A 16,185-nucleotide genomic window follows, 5' to 3' on the forward strand; every position below is an offset into this window, starting at 1 on the left:
TGCAGCCAGGGTCCCCAGCGCCTGCCATATCTCATGTCACTCCTTGTCTACTCATGCAAATAAGACCTTTGCTTTTTAGTTTTCTAGTTTATTTTCCTGAAACCCTAAACAGTGTCTTGTTGAAAAATTCTAAAATTTTAAAAAAATTTAAAATTTTATATTTTTTAAAAGCTTCTAACAAAACCCAGAATAAGCTTTTACACATAAAATTTGCCATTTTCTTACAACCATTTTGCTCGAAGTATGCAGTAAACAGATGCACACAACCTCTGCCCTCCCGTGGGGTCTTCCTTTCGCACAGACGGATTCCTTTTTTGCAAGACATAGATTCTGGGTGGACGATGCATGAGGTCCTCAGGCAGCTGTGCTGGTTTCCTGGGGTGCAGGGGGGAAACCCCTGGGACTGGAACCGTGGCTCAGGCACCATGTCAGCCATGGAGCAGGTGCCGAGGGTCTTCTGGGACCCAGGCCGGCACCCATTAGTCTTCTCTGACCACTGATGCTCAGGGACACCTAGCTTCCCCTTTCAGCTTTCCCCAGCTGGCACCTGGAGGTCCCCTGCTCATAGGTCTCGCTGGGGACAGGGCTACTATCATGGAGCAGAGCTCAAGCCAGAACATGTGTGGGCATGACGTGGAACCACCCAGACTGGACCGCAGGCACAGTGGCCTGGGAGAGCTGCAGCTCCACATGCATCTGAGATGGGTTTGAACGGCCCTGAACACCTGGAAGTCACAGAATGACCACGTGCCAGGGGCTCTGAAAGGCCAGGCTGCTGGTCAGGGCCACTCGGCCACTTAGAGAGCTTCAGGAAGGGAAGCAACAGGCAAGGTGCGGAGCCTGTTCTCTTCCTCAGGAGACCGGGAGGAGTGTGCCTGTGCGTGGTGGGTCCCGGTTCTGGCCGTCCACTCAACGATGGGCCACGCACACCTGCCGAGGCTCTCGATGGCCACGGGCTCAGCATGTGCAAGACACCCAGGAGCACAGGTGTCTGCTCCTAGATGGCCCCCCGCGAGCTCCCTGCATGGCTGGAGGGCTGGAGGGCTGGCTAGGCTGTGCCGCTCCTCCCCACCATCCACCTTCCCATCGCCGGCTGGGTGCTCGCTGCAGATTCTCGATGCCGCTGAGAACCCATGCCCGGACCCTCCCCCAGGCTGATCCTGCCTGCCTGTGAGGAGGCCAGCACTCGTGTCCACTCACACAGTGGGACCAACCTTTCTGCAGAATCGCTGTCAAGTGTTCTCCCAGCAGCTGCTTCTCTACACAGGCGATCAGTGGTCTCCTGTAAAATCGCAGAGAGCCAGGTCAGGAACAGGACCGGTCAGCCACGAGACAAGGTGCCCACAACCCAGCTTCTCACTGGCCCTTCTCAATATTCTAAATGCAACCTGCTCAAGGGCACGGTGGAGCCCGGCAGGGAGCGGGTGCCCAGGGTGATGGCCATGCTGGCTGGCAGCTAGCGCACTGGCTGTGCCCTGGAGCTGCTTCCTGAGCAGCATGTGGGGCCCTAGGCAGGCTGGTCTGCTCTGGGCCAGCCTGGGGCACGCTGCTGTTGCTGACGAGTGGCGGCCTGGGCTGTGACCCTGCTGTGCTGACGGCCTTCTCCCCACACCTCGCTGACCGGGCCCAGGCTCCTCGCCCTTGTCTCCTGTGGCAGCCCCAAGACCCACACCCACTTCTGCCTCTTGTTTCCACTAGACAGAATTCTGCGTCTCCTGGATGTCCCCACCCCCACCTGCAGTGCATAAGGGCCACACAGAGCGGGCGCCTGAGGGTCTGGAACTCAGCAGGCGAAACACCACGTCCACATGACACACAGGTCATCTCCTAGTGCTTGTCCATGATCCACAGGTCAACCCCATTTTGGTTCTTTTCAGATCAGAGGGTCTGATCTGATCCTGAGGCTTGTCAACCTTAGGTCTGTTCACTCGAGAGTTGGGAGAAAACTTTGTCACATGCCACCTATGTAAGACCGCGGCGGCCCATGGAGGACGGAGAATGACTGGGAAGGGGGAGTGCAGGGCGGTGAAGACTCCTGGAGCCTGCTGCCCCCACCCCTGCCCGTGCTCGTGCAGCTCGGCTCTGGGCAGACGCGGCCGTGGGCTCCCTCTGAACAGGCTGCACTGGCTCATGGGCACTTCCTTGGCGCCCTGTCTGCTGGAGACCTTGCTCCTCTCTCCTCCTGCCTGGCCCTCCACCCTGGAGCTGAGTTTTGCACACGTGACCATGTTCACCTCTGCCCCTTCCTGTCCAGTCCTGGGCTCGGTTTCCCTGGAATGGACACTCAGGCCACTCCCCCTTCCCTTGTTACTCCTTGGCCTCAAGAAAGAAACTATGGAAAGAGAAAACAACGTGACCGTTCCATAGTGCACTGCAGTCACGTAGGATGTGTGCCAAAAAGTTCAGGGCAAGGGTGTGTTCCGCCACAGGAAGCCAAGTCCTCAGCTGGAATCGCTCCCTGTGGCACTCACTAGTGACAGCACGGCATGGACAGCAGAAGCAAAAGTGTGCCAGGAGTGGGGACCCTCGCGGGGACACTTGTGGGGAGCCAACCCCAGGCAGGAAGGCACCTGACTTCCGTGCACAGGGCCCGTGAGCAACTCACTGCGTGCTGTGGTCCAGGTACGTGATCACGCGGTCTCCCTCTTCCTCCAGGCGCTTACTCACGTGGTTAAGGTACTCGGGGACCTTCCGAAGGAACACCGAACACGTCAGTAGCACAAAGATCCTTGCTTTTACCCAAGAACCCAAACCCTGCTTTCCTTGTAAATTAAGAAGAGTCCAAGACAAACATGGACGACTACAGGGGCCGGGGCGAGGTGCTCAGCTGGGAGGTGAACCATCACCTCAGGAGGCCCAGGCTGCCTGATGTTGCCCCTGCCCAGCGTCACTCCCTCCCTGAGGCCCACGGCCTGCAGTGTCATCTGGAAGGAGGGTACTGGGCCTGCCACAACCCTGCACCCAGGCACAGCAGCCAGTAGGCAGCTGACACCCTACATCACGCAGAGGTCTCCGAGGATGCCTTACGCGACCCCAGAGCTGCTGCCAGGCTGTGTCTCACTCGAGGCTCCCCTCTAAAACCAGGCCTGGGACCAGCCAGGGTCTGTGCTGTGCTTTGCAGGTGACACAGGGTGATCAGCCCAGTGGAGTCCCGTAGGGCTCTGCTCACGTATCTGGGAAGCTGGTACTAGTTTTTTTTTGGTACCAGGGATTGAACCCAGGGGTGTTTAATCACCGAGCCACATCCCAGTCCTTTTAAAAGACTTCATTTGAAAACAGGGTCTCGGGGCTTGGGATGTGGCTCAACTGGCAGCGTGCTCGCCTGGCATGCATGAGGCACTGGGTTCGAACCTCAGCACCACATAAAAATAAAGATATTGTGTTCACCTAAAAAACTAAAAAATATAAACATTTAAGAATAAATAAATAAATAAAGACAGGGTCTCAGTGAGTTGCTTAGGGCCTCGCTAAGTTGCTGAGGCTGGTTTTCAGTTTGGGACCCTCCTCCTCAGCCTAATTAAGCCACTGTAGTTATAGGCATGTGCCACCGTGCCCGGCTACGTAAGGATTGGAGGGAAATTTTTCCCCAATGCTTCCTAGAGATGAAAAACTTTGGATTTTCTTTCCTGTTTAGGATTTACTCATTTTCCCTGATTAAACTTGAGATCCTTTACTATTTCAGGAAATGTCTTGTGGGTTTTATCTGTAGGGGGAAGACAGAAATGCAGTTTCTGAGTGAAGGGAAGGAAAGCAGATCCTCACCAGGATGGGAATAAGCTCACCACTGGGCACTCTGGCCAACCCAGCTCCTCCCCAGGAGAAGGCCCTCGGGGCGGGGGGAGGTGACCCCGAGGCGCTGCCCCAGAGCACAGCTAAAGAGACAGGAGATTCAGAAGCACCCCAGGGTCTCACCTCTCTCTCTTGCATTAATCTTTGGCCTTCTGCAGCATATAAACAATTAGTTTCTTCTAAAAATTTCAGCTCAAACGAATCTTTATATACCTAAGAAACAAGAGGTTAGTGACCAATTTCAGTGACAAAGCCTCAAGGGCTAGGGACCGCCTCCTGCCGCGGCCCTGGGCCCAGCTGCCCACACCACCTGCGCAGGGCTCCCCAAGCACTGTCTTCCCCTGCGGGCACCAGCCCATTAGAGGGTGTGGCTTTGTCCTTTACAGGGTACCGGCATTCATTTCCACTCTTGTCACCTGATTTTACCATACATTTGCTATAAAAGATAATTACTGTTTTTAACGTATTCACATCTGTCAGTCTTTCTCCAGTGGCTCCTGGTACACGGTCAGCCCGAGTACCACACCCTCCTTAAAAGTTAATGACCTCCCTTCCTGCACAGGGAAGCTCACCTGAAGGTCCGAGAGCATGCCCAGCAGGCTGCGCAGTAGGCTCCTGTCCACGGCCTCACCGCTGCGCTCCCGTTCGATCAGCAGAAGGATCCCATCGATGGTCTTGCTCTGAACCATCTTGTCACTGATGATGTGGTTTCTGAACAGCTCCAACCCCATGTCCCTGGATAATGGTGAAGATACAACAGACTTGGGTCTCGGGCCTCCACTCCAGCTGTCCACAAGCCCTATCAGGGGCTGCTCTTCATGGACCCTTACATTAAAAGCAATTACTTCTGGCCAGTCCAGGAGGCCTTGTCTCCTTCCCTACAGGATGCCCATTTCCTGGAAAGGTCAAGCTGACCATCCCAAGTGGAGGCACGGACTCAGCTCGCGTCTGTAGCTGACAGTCCAATCACTGCTGGGCACAACTCTCGGCCCAAGCCCAGCTCAGCTGCTCCTCCTGGGGAGCCTTGGCATTGGACCTGTCCTTTTCCCTCTGCTGACCCGGAGCTCCCTCTCCAGGCACCAGGGCCCTGGTGCTGGGTGGGTCCCTTCCCACAACAGATCTTAAAGTCCTAACTCCTCAACTCACAGCCTGGAATTGGGGAGGTGATGCAGCTGCTGGGGTGACCATTCAGACTTGTCTGACACAAAGTCTGTACTGTTTCAGAATTCCTGCGGGTCCCTAACTGCTGAACCCCACCGAAGAAGGGGGACAAACTCAGCTACTGGGCTCCAACCATACAACCTACTTCCAGGACAGCAACGGGGCTGTGTGTGAGCACAGGGGTGGTGTGTCGTGCTACAGTGGACAAGGTTGTGAGCCACGTCGGGCCAGAGCCCCCTCCCACCACTGCACAGCACACCAGAGAACTCTCCTGTGCACTGGAGAGGAGCTGCCTGCGTTGGCTGGAGCAGTGAAGGGCCATGGGCGGCCAACAGCTACTTGGTCTGACTCTGAGCCCTGCTCTTGGCTGTGTGCAGGGAACTTAACCTCTCTGCGCCTTTCTCCTTCACTGTGGAAAGGGGAGTCGATGTGTGAGCTTGTGCCATGGGAGGTGGTACCAGACAGGTGGCCAACGCTCCTCACTAGAGACTGCACTGCAGCCTGAGCACACTCCTCCTGACAGGCCCTGTGCAGAGCCCACGCAAGTCACCCAGGCTGGACGCCACCAGGCTCCGCCCAGGCCTGTTCTGCTGGGCTTGTTGCTCTGCTCTTCCACCGTCTCAGCTGCAGACTCTGCACCCTGGCTCTTTCTTCAAAGCTCAGGCCCAGGCCATCCTCAGCTGGCCCTCCTGTTGTAGTACTGCCCTCAGGCACCCAGGCACGGGGCCTCTGCTGGCCCGTATGATAGACTGGAGGTTGTAAGCCTGCTTTACACTACAGACATGCTCATGTGACGAGCTATGGTATAAATTACCCACAAATCGAGAGTTCAGCCAGGGATCCTGGCAACTCAGGGCAGGTTACTCCAATTCTCTATGCCTTAGTTTCCACAGAACAGGGGTGGTAATGGTCATGCCCGGTAGTGCTGGGCACCCCGCTGCCGGCTGCAGGAGCAGTGACGCCCTGCACAGAGGAAACGCTGCCCAGAGTACCCTAATCACTGCTACCACCCCCATCCCTTCCTGTGCACCCAGCTTCCTTCTGTATAGGGCCCACCATCTCATGGCTCACGTGGACACCTAGTATGAGATGTGGGGGCAGAAGAGTCAGAGGAGTAAAGGAGCAACGGGGAATGGCGCTAAGGAAGGGGAGTGCCTCCGAAGGAAGGCACAGACCCGCAGAGCCTCCAGTTACGTGAAACACATCAGCAGGCTTGGGGGGAACGCAGTAGTGCGGCCACACCACCTGGACGGGGCGGCAGAGTGAGCGACCCCAGGGCAAAGGACAGCAGAGTGCAACGTCACTTGATTGTTAAGTGGGAAAGCAGTGGACTACATCAACAGAGAACAAGGTGACTTGGAGACAGGGCTTGGTTAGACAGGCCTCTGCTTCAAGCTCGTCAGTTAGAGAAGCGAGGGGGGCTCCCACCCTGCACAGCCCCAGCAGGAGGGAGAGGACAAGCAGCAAAGGCAGGAAGGACAGGCCTACACACGAGCAGCCACACCTGTGCCAGGAGGCCAGACCCTGTCGGCCAGGCCCACGGGGCCCTTGGGCATCATGACAGGGCAAGTGCTAGCAGCCTTCAGTTTTAGCTGCAAGAACTGCTCCAGGCTCAAGCTCAGGCTGCCAGAGGGAGAAGCCACGTCCCCGAGTCTTCACCCCACAGCAGGCCAGGGGTGGGCCACAGAACCCAAGGCAGGCACGAGGAAGTCCAGGTGCACCTCGCCCTCTCTCCTGGTGAAGACCCAGCTGGACTGTGTTTGCATCTCTGACCTCGGCTGACCAGGCAGCTAAAGCCAAGGTATGCTCTAGGGCAGTGCACTCACCAGATGGAGGGCAGCAGGGAGTTCTGCAGGACGTAGGTTCGGTCCAGGAACAGGAAGATGCCTCTGACCATGATCTGGGGACCAGAAGAGCAATTGTCCTTCCAGAGCAGACCTCTTGGGCACCGCCACGTGCGCCACTGTGGAGCTCAATTGCTTCTTGATAGAAAGATGACGCCCCCCCCCAGGCCTTACTCGCTGAGGTTGACTCTTCTGCTGTGCTTGACCTTGGGCTCTTAATACGACAACCCTGACTGTGGAATTGTGAAGCGGCTTTACGCCTGGTCATCTCCGGCCCGGCGTGACACAGCGCCTGAGACTGCTGGAGGCCCCCAGCTTTCCAGACTAGTTCCTATCCCACTGCAGCAAGGCTCTGGCACCTGTGCAACCTGACTCCCGAATCAGGTGGGAAGGCCGCCCAGGTCCACCAGCAGGCTTCCACATCTCGCCCCAGCTCCAGCCCAGAGCAGCACCCCAGGGAGCAGGTACTCAGTCTGCACTAACCCTCAGCAGGTCCCAACAGTCAGGCCACACGAAGTCACACTAGTCGGTATACCTCAGACTGCCCTCCAGCTCAGCAGAGAGGAGACTGCAGCCCTGGGGGGACCCCAGGAGCCATCCAGCTTCCCCCTCCTGGGGGAGGGCAGGGTCCTGCTCACTGGTGCTCCCCCAGGGCTGCGGCAGGGGGCCCACACTCACCATCTGTCTGCAGTGGTCCTGCCAGCAGGTGTCCATCTTCTTCAGGAACACAAGGCTGTCCAGTGCGTCTGTGCAGAGGTGCTAAGGAAACCTCCCGGGCACAGCGCCACCTGGACCCTCCATACCCACATCTGCCGCCCCAGCCATGCTCTGGCGCTCCTCCCCATGTCCAAAAGTCCACGAGACCCCAAGAGCTGCCCGCCCCTCTGCATGGGCATGCCGGGAGGAGATGCCCTGACCAGACACTGACCTGGGTGCCTGGCCTCGACCTCTAGCCTTGCATCTGTGATTCACAGTCACCTACTTCAAGGGACTGTGTGACAGCAGCCCCAAGGAACTGAGGGCACCACCCCCAAGCCACAAGTATGGCTCATTCACCCACATCAACCCAGGCACACCCTGCAAACCCTCGGCCACAGCCGTCCTCACCCCTGCGCACCCCTGCTCCCCCGTCTCTCACCGCTTCCTGCACGGCCTTGCTGGAATGCTCAGGCCCTGCCAGGGGAACCAGGCCACAGCCTCAACCAGCAAACGGCACTTGCTGGAGGCAGCCCTGCTGAAGGTTCTGGGGGCTGGCTGCGAGGGTGCCCGTGCACGGCTGGAAGGAGCTGGCAGCTGAGGAGACACTGGTGGGCCTCTTACAGCCTGCAAACACACTGCCTGTCCATAGGACCATCAAAGGCCCCAGTCTCGGGGAGATCCCGTGCGACCCGGGTCTACACTGCGCTGAGCTCCATACCAAGAGCCCAGGCCCTCTCTGGTTCTCTCCTCTCGCCAGCTGGCTCCTCCCTCTGAACTGGGAACCCTCTCCAAAGTGTTCTTGGTTTCTCAATAGCAACAGGCTGGTCACAGGGTCTTGCCACCCACTCCTGTCCAGGAACAGCCCAGCACACACCCCAGGCACTTAGACGTCCTGCCGAAAAGGCCCACCCTGTGCTGTCTGCACTCAGAGGCTGACCCTCTGCCACAGGTCAGAACCCTGGCTTTCGGGGTCCCTACCTTGGTGTCACCTTCTATGGCTCCCACTCCTGACCTCTGCTGGGGGCTCTTGTCTCCTGGGCAGGCCTCTGCACAGGTGCCTGGGACCTCCATCTCCTCTCTCACAGGGGGTCCAATGTCACCCACCCTCAGCGCGGCCACCAGGCACTCTGGCTGCACAGCTCATGAGGACTTCTGTGGCAGGAATGCCTATTGTCATGCATCTGTCACCTCAAGGGACAGAATCCCACTCCACTCAGACCTTTCCCAGGGCCTTGCCAGATGCTGGCAGGTGACGCCCTTTCAGAAACGGCTGGCTTGGTGCCCCGGGCCTGTCACTGGCCCCTAATTCTCGTTTGTCTTTGTTCTGCAAAGCGATTCTCACAGGGCAGTCTGACCCCATTTGTGTGTGTGTGTGTGTGTGTGGTCCTAGGGATGAGACCGGGGGCACTTTACTACTAAGCTGCATCCCCGGCCCTTGAACTTGTGATCCTCCTGCCTCGGCCTCCCAAGGTGCCGGTACTGCAGGTGTGCGCCATCATGCCTGGCTCTCTGTCAGCTACTCATGTCATGGATTTCAGTCCGACTCCTCCAGTGCACTCCTGGTTGGTCCCACCCATAACCTCTATCACAGCCCCAAAGCACTAGGCATGCCCTCCACACTCTGCCTTCTGTTCCATCCTGCTGTCCAGGGCGCTGTCTAGCGTAGTGCTGTCCTGACACCCAGGACTGACCGTGTCTGACCCCCAAGACGCCACACAGCTAGGAGGATACTGCATGTGGAGTGTCTTCTGTCCTCTTCTATGGAAACAGTGGGGAGTCTCACACCACGGGTTTGTCCCAGCACCAGAGGAAATACTGGCCCTGGCTCTACTACAGGTCTGCAGCCCACGCACTGTCAGTGGGCAGCAGGCAGGGCAGTCATTTTCTGCTTTCCAGTATGAGTACAAGAAGCCGGAAGCAAGCACTTGTTGAGTAACTGAATGAACGGACACTTCAGTCAATCACAGGGCAGGATTCGCTGGCAGGGGGGGATCTGAGCAGGTAATCAACAAGGAGTTTTCAAGCAAACTGGGAGTGGGGGAGAGAAATCCAGCAGATGGTGTGCTGGCACGCTAGTGGCTGCAGCTGGCTCCTAAGGCAGATATCCCTACTGGCGGGGCTCGAGCAGGGGGCGCTCTGCACCCACAGGTGTGTCCTGAGATGCCTGGGCACTGGCAGGTTCCCAAATGCACAGTTGCCTTGTCCTGCACATGCTCACAGTCAGCAGCACGGAGCCCTGTCAAAGTTTGGTGGAGGCGTACACAACAGCTGCAGGAGAGTTCAACACCCACGCTGACAGCCAGGCAGTCCCTGCCTAAGTGGGGGCACCTGGTCCTGGAGGCCAGAGCCTCAACCAACGAGGCTGCCCTGAGGTGGCCCTGACCCACCCAAGATGAGGGTAAAGGGCCAAGGGCCAAGGACTCCCTGAGCCAAAAGAACTGAAAAGCGGGGGTCCCAGACCCTCCTTCTACAGGTGGAGACGGAGCCCAGGAACATGAAGACACAGCCTGTGCAGTGACGGAACCTGCGTGCCCACGTGGCCCAGCAGGGCGGGGCAGCCACAGCAGAGGGAGTGGCTGGGATCTCCTCACAGACACCCTCCTGGTCCGCAGCGCATGCCTGGTGACACCTTCCCCTTGACTGGAGACCCATGGACATCACCCTGCATGGCCTCCACTGTATGAGGTGCAGCCCTGGTGGGACAGAGGCCGCACATGACCATCCTGTGAGAAGCCACCTGCAGCTGGGAGTGCCCTGCCAACACCAGCAGGAGAGCTGGGCCTTGGTCAGACAGGGCTGAGTGCCCCCCAACCCCTGGACCAGCCTCACGATTCCTGGGCTTTGGCCTCAAGACTGAGCATAGGAGCCGGTGTCTGAGCTGTCCTCTGTCCTGGGATTCGCTGCACATCCCATGAAACCAGGACAGGTGGCTTTCACAGAGCCAGGAACAGAATCAACACTGAGACGCTTCCAGAACTTTCCCTAAACACTTCAACCAGGCACAGGCACAATGAACAGGCTGCTTTCCACTCCTACCAGCAAAGCAGAAGCTAAAACAAAGGTCAGCTTTCTGCTTTCTGCGTGAAGGGCCCTTGAGTGCTGTGGTTCTGACCTGAAGGACATGACCAGTTCTCAATCCCATCAATCCAGCCTTAAAGACTTAGGTAACGAACAGCCGCCTCACGAGCCACAAAAGGATATTCTCTGAAGGGGAGGATCTGAGCCTGGACATGGTCCTCGCAGACCTGGCGCAGCTGCTTGTAGAGCGTGGCGGAGACTTTGTGAGAGCAGAGGTTCTCCACAGCCTGCAGGAGGGAGCAGTCATCACTGGCAGGAACAGTGGCTTGGCTGAGGCACTGCAGCTGTTACCCCTTGTGCTGCTCCTGCTGTATCTGCTGAGCCTGGCTGCAGTCGGTCCCCAGGAAGCCCGGGGCAGGCATGCTCCCACAGCCGCATCCTGGAGGCTCTGCTCCCTGGGCCTGCAGTGTGGGCCCTGCCCAGGGACCGCAGCAGAGGGGCCTTCCCCTCCCCCGGAGGAGCTCCCAGAGGACTCCTGAGCCATGTGGGCCAGGCCAGAAGCCCTCCTTCGCCCTCTGTGGCTCCACGGGCACTTCACCAAGTTCTGTCTTAGTGAAGAAACAGGCTACTTTTTGAGACAATTTTTTTTCTTAAAATATTTCTATTCACTTTCAAGTAATGTTTGTACTTTTTTTTTGTTTCTTTTTTTTTTTTTTTGATACTGAGGGTTGAACACATGAGCGCTTAAGCACTGAGCCACATTCCTAGCCCTTTGGATTTTTTTTTAAATTTGAGACAGGGTCTTGCTAAGTCACTGAGGATCTCACTACATTGCTGAGGCTGGCGTTGAACTTATAATCCTCCTGCCTCAGCCTCCCAAAGCACTGGGATTACAGGTGAGCACCACCACACCTGGCTAACATTTGTACATTCTTACCGGTTCTAACAAAGCCTCATTTCAAATCTCACGTACAAATCCAGAATCTCATTTAATTCAAATGTGAAAGATCATAAACAGAAATATGTGTTTCTAACCAACTAGTTTTCAATCATTTGAAAGGACAGGATATAAAGAATTGAGACATAGCAGAAAAAGAATCTGAATTTAACTAAAACACAATGTTTTCCTGGGGAAAAAACGTAAGTGCCATCAAAACACTCACAGTAGTAGTGCTAACTCCAACACTTAACATCAACACTGCCAGACACCGTACTAACCACATCGAGGGCACTGATCACCACCGTGCAGGACAGGAAAATTCACAACTGCTCTAGAGTGCCAACGGCTAAACGTCGGAATCTTTTCTTTGAAGCAGATTTACCGTCTGCAGAACAAGGAGCTGGTACACGTCCCCTACGATCTGCCTTAGTGTAGAAGTAAGGGTTCCCACCCCCACTGCAACTCGCCGTCCCCAGCTTTCCCCACTCCTCCTGCCGTGTCTGTGACTCAGTCCAAGGTCTCCTGGGACCTTCTTCCCGAGAACCCCCATGGCTGTAGGCAAGCTCTGCTCCAGCGTCAGTCACCAGTGGTTCCCACAGACACAGCTGCCACAAACTGCAACCACCAAGACGGGCTGCATGACTGTCCTGCACAGAAGAGCTCCTGGCCAGGATGTCTTCTGAATGCCCCTCCGGAGTTGGAGCCCGTTTCCCCACGCCGGTCCCCACGCCGGCACGCTGTCGCTGCAGACTGAAGGCTGACTCAGCCCACACTATTCACAGGAAGCACGCTGGATGTACCTTGGTTTTACTACTGAGGATTTGGGGACCTCTCAAGGGAGGCAGTCAGCCCTGAGGGAGCGCAGGTTTGTAGGGGTGCCGAGTCCTGACCCAGTCTTCCTGTGATAGCGGGCCTGGGTCTCCTCCTGCTCATCAGTCCCGCCCTGGCAGGGGTCCTGGAAGCTCCTGCGCTGTACTCCTGTGCAGCACAGTGCAGGAGCCTGCCCCCCGCAGGAGTTTTCTTCATTTTCTCAAGTAGTGATTTCCAAGGGCCTTCTTGGGATGCAGGTGGCCCCTGCTGACGAGGCTTTGGGTTGGCATGCTGCTGCTGCTGCTGGCATCTTGAAGCACCCAGCGGCTCTCCTCTCCTCTCTGCCCAGCAACGTCTCTCAAGCACGGGCTGTGCAGCAGGCTGTGCCAGGGCCAGGAACACACTGGCAAGCACAGATATGGCCCCACACACTGCCTTCCTGCTGCCCAGACGTCACTCAAGTGTCCACTGCCACAGAAGCGAAGCACCTCCCTGAACCAGCACCCAGCCCAGGCAGGGCCCCAGTGACAATGGCAGGCTGTGGGCAGAGCCCCCTGCACCCATCACACCTGGGCACCCAGTGGTGGGAGGGAGCTGTGGGCAGAGCCCCCTGCACCCATCACACCTGGGCACCCAGTGGTAGGAGGGAGCTGTGGGCAGGGGCCCCTGCACCTTTCACACCTGGGCACCCAGTGGTGGGAGGGAGCTGTGGGCAGGGCCCCCTGCACCCATCACACCTGGGCACCCAGTGTGGGAGGACACAGGCTTGTGTGTGAACACTCAGGGGCAAAGCTGAGGGCAGGCAGGACACCACCACAGCCCCCAAGTGCCTGGGAAGTAGGCACAATGACAAACAGGCCCCGTCACACTGGGCCCAGCAAGGGTGCACTGTGGGGAGGAGCAAACCCCACACCCACTGTCTGCAGCCATGCCTCTCATGGACACTGTGGTCCTGGCCACTGCTCGCTGCTGCAGCAGGCCAGTACACACTCACCCTTGGAGGGACGGCTGCTCCCAGCATGTCATCCCTGCAGGTTCCTGCCTGGAGGGGCAGGTGGACAGGCCAGAGTTCAGTAAGGACTAGACTCTGGAGTCTCCCGGCACGCCTGCCAGAGTGGTGCCCTCACGGGCCCAGTGCAGAGTGGCTGGAGGTGACATCCTTTCTGTTAGGCCTGAGGACTGGAGACGGTCCATTCTCCCTTGTTTTTCATCAACTTACAATTGAATCCACTCTTGATTAACGTGTTTCTGTTTCCAACCAGCCCATCCAGTCATGTGCCCATCTGTCCACCACGCTATGGCTTTCCACCTCAGTCTTTGCTGTCCATGCCAGCACTTCCCAATTCCCGCCCTGCCCAGAAGATGGGGCCAGCTCCCTCAGAGCCAGCCCGAGGCCTCCCTCCTGAGCTCTGGGAGCACAGCCTGCATTTTCCATAGGCCTTCTTCAGCAGGGAGTTGTGGGTCCCACCGGGTCTTCAAGGGCAAAGGTAGAAGATCTAGGCCTTCAAAGAACCTCAGAGCCCCTTGGATGGATGGGTGGTGAGGGCCTGTCTCCCTCCTTCCTCCAGCAGACAGAACAGAGCAGACAGGGCCACAGAGGACAGGGCCTCAGCTGCAGGCTTGTGTCTCTGCCGGGCCAGCGTAGACCAGTGCTGCTCTGCAGGGATGACCACCACCATGTGACCACTGTCCCATGTGAGCCTGCTGGACTGCACACACCCTGGAGTGTGGCATCCCGCCTCAGTGAGGGACTCCGTGATGACGTTTTGGGGTATGCATTCCCCGCCCTCAGAACTTCAAAACTGAGACCCAGGACACCTGGAGATGATGCTCGTGACAATGTCTGTGATTACTGTTCTATCACTGCTCAGGAGGCATGGCAAAGGACTGCCATGGTGTGAGGAGAAGACACTGGGCAGCCCGTACCAGGTGGCTGCCCTGGAGAGCGGCAGCCTCAGCTGGAAGCTGTGGTATTTATTAAACCAGAGCCTGTGTGTGCTCAGATACTTGGGGGGATTCTTGCTTCTGGCCCAGGGCAGTAAGTGAAAGCAGTCACTTGGCCAGAATCAAGGGACTGGACCAACACTTCTGCTGAAATAAATGAGACAGAATACAAAGCGCTGGATTCTGGGCCATGAAACACAGTGACCTCCGAGAGGTGGAGTCGGGCCCCAACTGCTCTGCTTCCTGTCGGGAGTTCCCAGATGAGGGCCCTGAGAGGAGAGGTGTGGCCAGAGGCTCTGGAGATGAGCAAGGAGATCATCATCTGGGGTCTGGCCCTGGGGCGAGGAAACTACTCAGCCCAGGAAAGACCATCTAGAAGGTGCAGGCAGCAGCCCTGAGAGCAGCTTCCCACCAGCCGAGTGAAGCCACCTGGCCTCAGGGGTGAATCAGGAGCACACAACACTGCTCTGGCCAGGCCTAACAAGTCCTGGAAGTCAGACTCACAAAGACCAGCTTCCAAATAACTTAACTCTGTCAGAACCAAGGTCAAAAATATTTTTAGGAATAGAAAACTAATCCAGGGCACCAGTTACAACTCATGTCTGACATCCAATCAAAGATGACCAGATGCGAAAGAAGTAGGAAAGTAAGCTAGTGGGGGAAACCAGCCAGTCCAACCAGCTCGGAACAGACCGGAAGACAGAACGGGCAGTGAGGCCAATGAAATGGCCATTACAACTAAACCCCACGTGTCCCAGGTTGAGCAGAAACACAGCAGATGCAGGAAGGTTCAAACTGAGTAGGGAGTGGAAATGTGGGGTATCAGCAAAGGAGGTGCTGCAGAAGACCAGGACCCCGAAGAAGAGGCAGCAGGCGCAGCAGTGAACCCAGGCACCGACTGCCATGAGAGCCAGACCCCCCACCAGGAGTCCTCTCTGACACCCAGGGAAGAAATGACCCTTCTGCACAAATACCCAGGAGGCAGAGTGGAGAGAACATTTAACTGCTGAGGCCGGCATCACTCTTCACATCAAAACTGGACAAAGATACAAGAAGAAAACAACACATCCGTGTCCCTGCGAACACAGACACAAAAGTCAACAAAACGTTAGCAGAGCAAACCCATCATCATGCAAAAACAGATAACACATCAGGTCCACATATGCAACCCGGAAAACAAGACTGGCTGTATATGAGGAAAAACATCAACTAACAGACTAACTAAGAAACAGAAATTCTACCATCCCTCAAGAGATGTGGAAAAAACTCCCAGGAAACTGAGAGAGAAGGGAACCTCCTCATCTCGGAGCCTGGCCCTCACAGGCCAAGGGGGAAAGCTCCCCAAGACCAGGAGACTGCCTGTCCCCAGGCCACTCCCCTCCTGTGCAGGTTCCAACAGGACAGTGAGGTAAGGAGAGGATGGAACAGGCATGCAGATGACAAAGGAAAGCAAAACCAGCTCCACTCAGACAAGACAGCGTGTGTGCAGAACAGAAGGTACAGAAAACCCATAGAAGCACACAATGTTGGCGGAAAGCAAGACGAGATCCAAAAACCACTGGTACTTCTACATGACAGTGAGAACCCGAAGCCGACTTTTAAAATGCTATTATAATGCCATCAAAATGTGAAACAGTTAGGAACAAATTTCACAAAAGATGAAAGTCCTGCACTGCATCTTGGAAATACTGAGAAATAAAAAAAAGACCTTAGAAATACACGAAGCCCCATCCCTATGATTGACAGTTAAGATGCCAATTCTCTCCACATTGATCTACAGATTACTTGTTAACTCAACCAAAATCTTAGCAGACTTGTTGGTAGAAATTGGAAAATAGAAAACTACAATTCATGAAATGCCAAGGACCCAGAGCAGCCACCTCTTCCCACTCATCATGCCCGATCCAGACGAAGGCATCTGACAAGGCACTCACAGCAACTGGGGGCAAGGGCAAGCTCTCTACGGGTAGTGCCAGCAGG

The 16,185-nt window shown here is 56.4% G+C and overlaps 1 protein-coding gene across 1 annotated transcript in view; it reads right to left on the reverse strand.

The window, feature by feature from the left end:
- Positions 1 to 16,185, reverse strand: part of Cul4a (cullin 4A) — a 40,848-nt gene that overhangs the window by 22,942 nt on the left and 1,721 nt on the right. The window contains exons 3-9 of the mRNA XM_077795113.1: positions 10,694 to 10,798; positions 7,473 to 7,541; positions 6,777 to 6,850; positions 4,362 to 4,524; positions 3,913 to 4,002; positions 2,606 to 2,688; positions 1,215 to 1,282 (exon numbers count right to left, since the gene is read on the reverse strand). Coding sequence (XP_077651239.1) covers positions 1,215 to 1,282; positions 2,606 to 2,688; positions 3,913 to 4,002; positions 4,362 to 4,524; positions 6,777 to 6,850; positions 7,473 to 7,541; positions 10,694 to 10,798 — 652 coding nt within the window. The remainder of the gene's footprint in view (positions 1 to 1,214; positions 1,283 to 2,605; positions 2,689 to 3,912; positions 4,003 to 4,361; positions 4,525 to 6,776; positions 6,851 to 7,472; positions 7,542 to 10,693; positions 10,799 to 16,185) is intronic.

Source organism: Urocitellus parryii, chromosome 2 (assembly GCF_045843805.1).
Source record: "Urocitellus parryii isolate mUroPar1 chromosome 2, mUroPar1.hap1, whole genome shotgun sequence".
Lineage (NCBI taxonomy): Eukaryota > Metazoa > Chordata > Mammalia > Rodentia > Sciuridae > Urocitellus > Urocitellus parryii.